This window comes from Microtus ochrogaster, chromosome 18, assembly GCF_000317375.1.
Source record: "Microtus ochrogaster isolate Prairie Vole_2 chromosome 18, MicOch1.0, whole genome shotgun sequence".
In the NCBI taxonomy this organism is placed as follows: domain Eukaryota; kingdom Metazoa; phylum Chordata; class Mammalia; order Rodentia; family Cricetidae; genus Microtus; species Microtus ochrogaster.
Window position 1 is genome coordinate 25,270,177 of NC_022020.1, and position 10,064 is coordinate 25,280,240.

At 46.4% G+C, this 10,064-nt stretch overlaps 2 protein-coding genes across 2 annotated transcripts in view; one reads left to right on the forward strand and one right to left on the reverse strand.

Annotated features, from left to right (window-relative positions):
* Positions 1–158: 158 nt before the first annotated feature.
* On the reverse strand, positions 159–1,733 carry Cd14 (CD14 molecule). The gene is made up of 2 exons (XM_005355978.2): positions 1,528–1,733; positions 159–1,447 (listed from the first exon to the last, which is right to left on the reverse strand). The coding sequence occupies exons 1-2, from the start codon at positions 1,528–1,530 to the stop codon at positions 335–337; spliced, it is 1,116 nt and encodes a 371-aa protein (XP_005356035.1). The 5' UTR covers positions 1,531–1,733; the 3' UTR covers positions 159–334.
* A 7,211-nt stretch (positions 1,734–8,944) lies between these two features.
* Tmco6 (transmembrane and coiled-coil domains 6) overlaps positions 8,945–10,064 on the forward strand; it is a 7,512-nt gene continuing 6,392 nt past the window's right edge. Inside the window, exons 1-2 of the mRNA XM_005355979.3 lie at positions 8,945–9,069; positions 9,197–9,309. Coding sequence (XP_005356036.1) covers positions 8,985–9,069; positions 9,197–9,309 — 198 coding nt within the window. The 5' untranslated portion in view covers positions 8,945–8,984. The remainder of the gene's footprint in view (positions 9,070–9,196; positions 9,310–10,064) is intronic.

A 10,064-nucleotide genomic window follows, 5' to 3' on the forward strand; every position in this document is an offset into this window, starting at 1 on the left:
TTTGTGAGTTCGAGACCAGCCTGGTCTACAGAGCTAGTTCCAGGACAGGCTCCAAAGCCACAGAGAACCCTGTCTCGAAAAACCAAACCAAACCAAACCAAACCAAAACAAAACAAAACAAAACAAAACAAAACAAAAAAACAAAATCAAGTGTCAAGCTTGGTGGCCTTTACCCATTGAGCCATCTAGACTTTCTTTCTTCCCTTAAATTGTGGTTTAAGATTTTAATAACTGTAAGACAGAGGATTCGTTGGTCAAGAAGTTCTGATCAACCTGACCAGGACCCTCAGAAGCCAGGACAATGTAAATGTTCATTTTTTTTCTCCCTTTGGCACTACGCAAAAAGGCCGGCTCCTTGGAGAACAGCCAAGGTTGCCGACAAACCCACTGCCAGGGATGAACGCACTGGGGCTACGACTACGCCAGAGTTGTACCCCTCCGAGTGGGGCTCAGAGTCTAAAAATGGATTTCCTGTAAGTGACAGGTGAACCACCTTGGGCAGCTCATCTGGCCTAGGTTGCCTATACAGCCTGTTGTAACTGAGATCAAGTACGCTGAGTTTGGCTGGCAGTCCCTTAGGTACCTGCTCCAGTTCAGTGTAAGACAGATTGAGCGAGTTTAGCTTGCTAGGCCAGTCACACCCGGGGGCGCCTTCAGTATCCCGCAGTGAATTGTGACTAAGGTCCAGTTCTTCCAACTGCAAACTTGCCGCGGCCAGCGCAGAGCACACGCCGCTGGGCGTCTTCATCCCGGCGTTGCGCAGCGCTAAAACTTTGAGGGCCGGGAACTTGCTCCGACACAGAGCCGAGATCAGTCCTCTCTCGCCCAATTCGGGGTTATTGGACAGGTCTAAGGTGGCAAGAGCGGGGAAGACTCGGACCTGTTCGCAGGAAAAGTTGAGTGAGTGTGCTTGGGCAATATGCAATACCTTGAGTCCTGGCTTTAGCCACTGCTGCAGTTCTGCGAGCCAGGCATCCCTTGTCGCCCACGACACGTTGCTGAGGCGCAAGGTGTTGAGATTCGGTCCCGAGGCTTCCAGGAGCGGCGGCAGCGCGGTGCCGGTTACCTCGAGGTTTTCAAGGGTTAATTCCTTCAGGTTGGTAAACCCGAGGAAACGCAGGACTCCGAATAGCATCGGAGCAGGAACCCGCGCGTTCCCCAAGGTAAGCCGCTCCCACTGCAGGGACTCGAGCACATCTGTGATGTCCTTCGACGGGTTTGCTTCGGTGTCCACACGCTTTAGAAAATGTTCCAGGCTGCGGCCTCCGCCGTAGAACTCCACGTCTATCGCCCCGATACACAGAAAAGCGCTGGACCAGTTAGGCTGCGGATCTGAGAAGTTGCAGGCGCAGCGGACACCTTCGTCATCCAGCTCGCAGGGCTCTGGCGCGGCAGGGAAGGCGTGTGCCAGCGTCAGTAACAGCAGAAACAAGCCAAGCTGACGCTCCTGAGGAGACAGCAGTGGTCAGGGAGACTCTTGGGGTTCCTCAGGTGGGCCCGGTTCCACCCCAAGACCATCTGACTCACCATGGTCGATAGATTCTGAGAGTTTCGATAGTCCAGGCCGGCTCTGAAAACGGCTTCAGGCTCTTTCCTGTACAGCGGTGTTCTCTGGTTTCCAAGTTTCACGCGCTTGTTTGCTCTCTTTGACAGCCCCTGTGAGTTTATGTAATCGCGGGATGTCACCCAGTCCCCTCCTCTGTGACCTCTAATCACTTCCCCACTTTTCTTCCTCCTAACAGTCCTCCTCCTCCTAGTAAATATTGCAATGAAGTATTTTACAGGGAGGAACCAAAACAGGAAGAATTCTTTGTGGCGTTAGGGCACTCTGTGCCAAGAGGATGACCTAAGCGCCCCAGGCTAGTCTGGTACATGCAGGAAAAGGATGAACCACACCAGGGCCTTTACTCAGTGTTCTGCTGCCCAATTCCAGGGATTCAGCTCCATTTCCCCCTAGTCTCGGTTTCTAACAATTTTCTACCATTCAAATCCAAGTCCTTGACTTTCTTCAAGAGTGTGACTGACGGGACGTTTGTGGAAGATTGTGAATTTATTTATGGATTCCAGAGGGAGAATAAAGTTCAAGGTTGAGAGTTAGCATGAAGAACAACCCTCCCTTCTCTCCATCTTATTCCCTTGTTCAATAATTCATTCTCCTCCCACTCTCCCTCCCTCTCTTTCTCCCCACATTCTCTCATTCGTGTAGCCCATTCTGGCCCCGAGCTCACTGTGTACGCAGCTCAGGCTAGCCTTGAACTCATGATTTTCTTCCTGCCTCTGCTTCCCAAGTGCTGGGGTTGCAGGTGTGAGCCATGCCCGGCTTGTTTAATAATTTTCTTTTTCCCTTTTTCCCTTTCTTTCTTTCTTTCTTTTTTTTTTTTTTTTTGAGACAGGGGTTCTCTGTGTAGCCTTGATTGTTCTGAAACTCACTCTGTAGACCAGGCTGTCCTTGAACTCACAGAGATCTGCCTACCTCTGTCTCCCAATTACTGGGATTAAAAGTATGTGCCACCGTTGTTCAGGTAATAATTAAAAAAAAAAAAAGAGCTAGCTAGGCTAATGGCGCACACCTTTAATCCCAGCACTCAGGAGGCAAAGACAGGTAGATCTCTGTGAGTTCAAGTCCAGCGTGGTCTACTAAGAGAGTTTCAGGAAAGCTAGGACTACGTAGAGAGACCTTGGTTCAAAAACAGAACAAAGCAAAATGTAGTATTTGGTAGACACATTGGCCAAATCACATTGTCATGTACAACAGACCCCAAATTGGGAAGCAAGGTTTATTATTACTATTTTATTCTATTACTATTTTTGAGATGGTTTCACTATACTCTGCTGGTCCAGAACTCACTGTGTAGACCCAACTGGAGTTCACACAGATCCGTTTGCCTCTGCCTCCTGGGATTAAAGCCATGTGTCACCACAGTCAGCTGCAGCAAGGTGTTTTCTAAAGTGGTTTTCCTTGTAGGACACCCCAGCTGTCCTCACTTTTTTCGTGTCTTGACCAAGAAATTCAGAGTGCCTTGATAGTCTGTCTTTACCAGATTTGTCATGTTTTTTCCCCCCCTGAACCCAAGCCAGGGCCTTGAATGATTCTGGGCATTAACAAAGGTATTTAGTTGTTAAAACACTGAAGGAGACTAGCCACAGCCCTTAAGCTTCCAGCTCTCATACAAACTCTGTGACATAGACTTACATAGGCGGAACATCCCTCACTGTCCAGTTTGAGGATGCTGCAGCCCTTCTTGGTAGGTAAGTTCTTTAATAAATGATTTAGATGAAGTGTTGTAATTTTAAAAAATGCCATGCGACAGAACTCATGTGGTGGAGGGTGTTTCTTTGTTGTTTGTGGTTTTTTCAAGACAGGGTTTCTCTGTAGCTTTGGAGCCTATCCTGGAACTAGCTCTTTTTTGTGGTTTTTCAAGACAGGGTTTCTCTGTGGTTTTGGAGCCTGTCCTGGAACTAGCTCTTGTAGACCAGGTTGGCCTCAAACTCAGAGATCTGCCTGTCTCTGCCTCCTGAGTGCTATGACTAAAGGCGTGTGCCACCACTGCCAGGCATGTGTAGGTTTGTTTTTTTTTAATTGAGGAATAGGGAATGGGAAAGGGGGGAAGGGAGAAATTGGCTTCTGTGGACAGGAGTGGCAGAAGAGGAGAGGCAGAGAGGGGGGAGAGAGAGGAAGAGAGAGAGAGAAAGAAAGAAAGAAAGAGAGAGAGAGAGAGAGAGAGAGAGAGAGAGAGAGAGAGAGGTGGGCAAGGCCCACCTTTTAAAAGGGAATTAGCAAATGTGCACAGGAAGTGCTCTTAGTGGTTGCGGTTGAGGATGTATCCTGTCAGGACTCTGAGAGCAGGCCAGTGCAGATGCCTAAATACTAACACCAGATCATCCTAGCATTTAGTGCTTTTTTTTTCTTTGAAACTGCCATTGACAACCCCCACTGGCATAATGTATCTTTATAGAATTTATGTCTATGTCTATTCCTGGCATCTTTTGATCTTTGGTCATAAGACATCACAGTGGCTCTGCGTGTGCTAACTTTTCCCAGAAAGGGAGAGCCTGATATCTCTTTCTTTCTGTGTCTTTCTTTGCTCAGCAATATAAGTCTCTGTGTAGGGCAGAGGTAACTCCAGCTAACCTGACTTTGTTGTTGTATACGCCATATAACTGCCTGAGTGTATAATAGGAAGAAGTCTTTAATCTGTTTTGTGGCTAACTCCTCTAGCCCACCAAATCCTGTTGACCTCTTTAAGTTTACTTTGTTTTGATTATCTTGTTCCTGAGTAAGTACAGGGACAGATGTTTCAAGAATGTCTCATAGCCTCATAAAGAGACCTCTGTCTTCATGTGTGTCACAACCTCCAAGGCCTAAGGAAGACCTTCAAGTAGATAAGGCTATCTCCCTAAAAGCTGAAGGAGTAGTGTGTTCAGGACTTTCCTGGGGTAATTTAGAAGCAGTACTCCTGGGAGAACTCAGAAATGATACATAAGCAAGTTTTCATCAATACAATATCCCCAAATTGTACAAATATTAAAAGTCTTCCAAGTATGAATCAGGCAGAGATCAAAAGTGGCACGGCGGCCGTCATGGGGCTCAGCTTTGCTGGATTTTGTCAAGCAGCCGTGATGGCTTTATGACTTTTGCCATTCCCATCAGATATGGCTGTGCTAGCTCCCCCTTTTTGTTTGTTAACTCAAGAGTGTGTAGATCTTGTGTGGCATGTAGGACATTTTTCAGTTCTCAGAAGATGACTCCCAAATTAACGATACGAGACCAAAAGGTCTGTCCTGAGACAAAATAAGTGAGCGATTATAAGAATCTACAGGGTGGTGGTGCACACCTTTAAGCCCAGCACTCAGGAGGCAGAGGCAGGTGGGTCTCTGTGAGTTCGAGGCCAGCCTGGTCTACAGAGCAAGTTCCAGGACAGGCTCTGAAGCTACACAGAGAAACTGTGTCTCGAAAAACAAAAACAAAAAAAACCAAAACAACATTAAAAAAAATCTATTTGTAATCTCAAAAGTGGAGATGGACTCCAATTGGGCTGAACTAGTGGCTGTAATTGTTGATGCAAAGACTGCGTGTTTATAGCTAGTTCAGAATTGTTCCACAGGCCATGGAGGTGGGGCCTAACCTATGTCCGGGTTACCTTAGAAGCAGTGTACAGAAGCTGAGTGTTACAAATCCATTTAAATTGTGAATGACAGGAAACAATCAATCTAACTTTAATTTAATTTTTGAATTTGATTACCTATAAATAAGACTGCTTCTTCTAAAGTGTTTACCCTGTCTTCTAGATTTTTTTTTTTTTTTTTTTTTTTTTTTTTTTTTTTGGTTTTTCGAGACAGGGTTTCTCTGTGGTTTTGGAGCCTGTCCTGGAACTAGCTCTTGTAGACCAGGCTGGTCTCGAACTCACAGAGATCCGCCTGCCTCTGCCTCCCAAGTGCTGGGATTAAAGGCGTGCGCCACCACTGCCCGGCTGTCTTCTAGATTTTTATCAATTGTTTCTTTTTGTGATAAGTGTCAGGGACACATTTTTTGAGAGTTAAACAAATGCAACATAAAAGAATGAAACATAACCCTGTCTCGAAAAACCAAAAAAAAAAAAAAAGAAACATATCTTTGTATCATAAAACAAATGTTCCAGGCTGAAGAGATGGCTCTGAGGTTAAGACTACCGGCTGCTCTTCCAGAGGTCCTGAGTTCAATTCTCACATGGTGACTCACAACCATCTGTAATGAGATCTGGTGCCCTCTTCTGGCCTGCAGGCAGAACACTGTATACATAATAAATAAAATCTTAAAAATCTTAATAAAATCTTTAAAAAGCTGACTAGCTTGCTCCTCATGACTTGCTCAGCCTGCTTTCTTCTAGACTCCAGGACTACCAGCCCAGGGTTGGCCCCGTCCCCCATCAATCACCAGTTAAGAAGATGCCCTACATGCTTGTCTACAGTCTGATCTTACAGAGACTTTTTCTTGGTTGAGGTTCCTTCCTCTTAGATGACTGTATGTTGTGTCAAGGTGACATAAAACTATCCAGCATATCAACTCCCAATAGAAGAAATAGTTTATTTGGGACTTATAGTTTCAGAGCAGTAAGAGTCCATCATCACCATGGCGGAGAAACTTGCATGATGGAGAAGTGGGCAAAAGCTTGTGGCAGGGAACCCAAGAGCTGATATCTCAAGCTGCAGATACCAAGCAGAGAGAGCAAAGTAGAAATGGTGCAAAGCCTGCTTCCAGTGACATATCTCCTCTAGCAAGGCCATGCCTCCTAACAGCACAAATGGGGACTAAGTATTTAAAGGTACAGGACTATGGGGACATCTCTTTTAAACCACCACACCATGGTTAACAGTTATGATGCCGATGCCATATGTAAGGGGGGCAATGACCTAATGGCCTGGAATATGTGACAATGGAGCTGGAGTTGAGGGTTTATTGAGGATCTCGCTACGTAGTCCAGGCTGGCCTCAAACTTATGGCACACCTTCTTCTTCGCCTCCTGAGTGTTAGAAAGCACATCTGGTCTGGAGTTGGGGCCTTAGGTTGATGTTTGGGAAACTGCAGGCAATGGGCGGAGCTTAGGCAGAGGGAACAACCAGTGCCTTAGCTCAGGAAGTGGAGGAAATGTCACTCATTCAAGAGACAAACTGAAGGTCCATGGGATGGGTAAGGTGAAGTGTCCATATAGTCCAGCCTAGAGAAGAGAATTTGAATCATAGCATACATCACCTAGTTGGTCACAATTTGGATTTTGAGTTTTGAGAAATTTTCACCTCACCCAGTACTTAGAGTGGTGACATTAAAAATTTGTTAAATTACTTTATCTTAAAAAAAATAGCTGGCCAGTGGTGGTGAAAACCTTTAATCCCAGCACTTAGGAGGCAGAGGCAAGCAGATCTCTGTGTGTTTGAGGCCAACCTGGTCTACAGAGTGAGTTCCGGGACAGCTGGAGTTACCCACAGAGAAACCCTGTCTCAGAAAACAAAAACAAAACAAAACAAAAGGGTGATGTGGGTTGTCTCTCTCTATATATACTGTGTATATGTTTTATTACCATTGGTTAATAAAAAAGGTGATTTGGCCAATAACCATACAGAATAGAGCCAGGCAGGAAATCCAAGCAAAGATAAAGGGAAAAAGAAGGCAGAGTCGAAGAGATGCCAACAAGCCACCAGGGAAGCAAGATGTGAGGTAACAATTCACAAGCCTTATAGTAAAATGTAGACTAATAGATACGGGTTTTTTTTTTTTTTTTTTTTTTTGGTTTTTCGAGACAGGGTTTCTCTGTGGCTTTGGAGCCTGTCCTGGAACTAGCTCTGTAGACCAGGCTGGTCTCGAACTCACAGAGATCCGCCTGCCTGTGCCTCCCAAGTGTTGGGATTAAAGGCGTGCGCCACCACCGCCCGGCTGATACGGGTTAATTTAAATTGTAAGGACTAGTTAATAATAAGCCAGAGCTAAAAGGCCAAATAGTTTGTAATTAATATTAAGTCTCTAAGTGGTTTAAAAGCAGCTGCAGGACGAAGTGGGACGAGAAACCTCCAGTTACAGAGGAGACATGGGGTGGTTATAACCTCATCCATAAAAAAGGGATAATGGTCCTTGTGGATCATCCAGTGGAGCACTGTTGTTGTTTGGTTTTGGGGTTTCTTTGCACAGGCTGTCCAGGAGTTCACTCTGTGGTCCAGGCTGGCCTTGAATTTGAGAGATCTGTCTGTCTCTGCCTCCCGAGTGCTGGGATTAAAGGCACGTGTCACTACTGCCTGGCCATTGAGAATTTTCTTTGGGGGACGGTTTGAAGATTTATTTATTTTTCTTGGGGATGGAGAGATGGCTTGGCAGTTGAGAGCATTGGTTGCTCTTCAGAGGACCTGGATTTGATTCCCAACAACCACAGGGCAGCTTGCAACTATCTTTAACTCTGGTTCCAGCTACTCTGATACAGTCTTTTGTCCTCCACAGGGACCTGGAACATTAGTAGTGCACAGATATACATTCAGGCAAAACACTCATACAAATAAAATAAAAATAAGTAAATAAATTGAATTAAATATTTTCTTTTTGGTTTTTTCGAGACAGGGTTTCTCTGTAGCTTTAGAGGTTGTCCTGGAACTAGCTCTTGTAGACCAGGCTGGCCTCGAACTCACAGAGATTCACCTACCTCTGCCTCCCGAGTGCTGGGATTAAAGGCGTGTGCCTCCACAGCCCGGCTGAATTAAATATTTTATTAAATATCTTTATTAAATAGATTTATTCTTATTTCCTTTCTTTCTCCCCTCTCCCACCCCTTCTTTCTTGACAGAATCTCTCTGGCTGCTATAACTTGCTATGTGGGCAAGGGTAGCCTCAAACTCGAAAATTCCCCTGCCTCTGCTTCCTGAATGTTGGGACTAAAGGCATGCACCACCATTCCAGAAAAGATTTATTTTACGGTATGGTAGTGTATCTGCATGGGTTTATGTGCATCGTATGCATGCAGATATTGGAGTTACAGATAGCTGTTAGCTGTGAGCTGCCAGAGGCGAGTGCTGGAATTCAAAACCAGACCCTACTGGAAGAGTAGTAAATGCTCTTAAAGCTGTCTCTCAAACCCTCAATGGACATTATGCTTCAAGCATTAGGTAGTGCTCATCAGTGGAAGCCCAGTAATTAGTGAAACTGGCTGTTATACTTAGCGTGGAGGACACGGGGGTAAGCTGTGTTTGCTGAGTGGAGCATGACACTACGGGTCTATGGAGGCCAAGCTCCGCGTCTCTTTACTGAGTTTGAGTCGGGAGAGACAACAGAATTCGTTCTACAGTTACTGAATTTTAGCTTGATCACGCAGCCCGGGTCATCGCACCGCCCTTGCCCCGCCCTCACCCACGGGGTCACGCCCCTCACGTACAGCCCCGCCCCTCACCCCCTGCAGAGTCTGGATTCCGTTCTGTTCAGCGCCTGCGCGGTTCTATGCTTTCCAGTTCGAGTTTCCTTTCTCTGCACGATGTGGAGTCGGCGGCACTGCCGTCTCCGGACGGTGGCATGTGGGGTGGAGGAGCTGCGATGCCGCCGGCGGGAGCGGGAGGCAGGTGCGAACGGATGAGGGAGTGGAGCTGATGCTAATGTGGCGGTTGGGAGTAGGGGAGTGAGACCCCTGGCCCTGAGTGTCTGCTGACTGTTTCCCCCTCCTTAACTGAGCCATTCATCTGCCCCCAGCCCTGCGGAAGGCGCGGAGGGAGCAGCAGTTGGTCAGCAAGAGGCTGCTAAGGGAAGATGCTCAGGAAGAAGGCGAAGGTCAAAGTGCTGCCGTGCTCCTTGGGGAGGCCGAGGTGAGAGGGCAGGGCGACCCAAACTTGAATGCCAGCTACTCCACCCCTCCAGCCATTCGCTGGATCAAGCCGGAAACAGAATTAATTACCCTGTGTAGTTAACTCTGTGTCCCTCATCCGGACATCAGTCCGTCTTCAAATTAAATCTTTGCCTTTTGTTTTCTAAACCTCTTGAAGATTTCTGGACTCTACGAGCCTATCCATCCGTGGCTGTCTCAACCATCCTGATAGGACAGTATCTTTCTAAAAGGGTCTGCATCTACTACCCTGATTTGTTGTAGAAACACAGAACCCAAAATCCTTCCAGTGACCTGCTAAACTACGCATAGTCCAATCTCTTATTGATTTAACACTTATTCAATACAACCACGGTCATTCTCAGTTCCTGGAACATACACTGGCCGTCTCAGGGGCTTTGCTCTTACTACATCTGTTTGTTTTGTTTTCTTAGTGTCACAACCTGGCAGACCTGTCCTAGCTCAGGTACTAGACTTACTAATGCGCACCACCACCACATCCAGCTCTCCGAACTAGACCTAACTAGACCCTGTCTTGTCATACAAACTCAGGGGCAGCCTGTAGCCCTTTAGTAGAGTGCTTGCCTAGCATGTTCAGGCCCTAGATTTAGACCTCCGATGTGAAGGGATGGTGGGAACATGAGGCAGGTGTGTTATGTCTCACCTGTAATCCCAGCACTTAGGGGTGTTGAGGCAGAAGGATCCTGAGGTTTTGTTTTTTTTTTTTTAAGATTTATT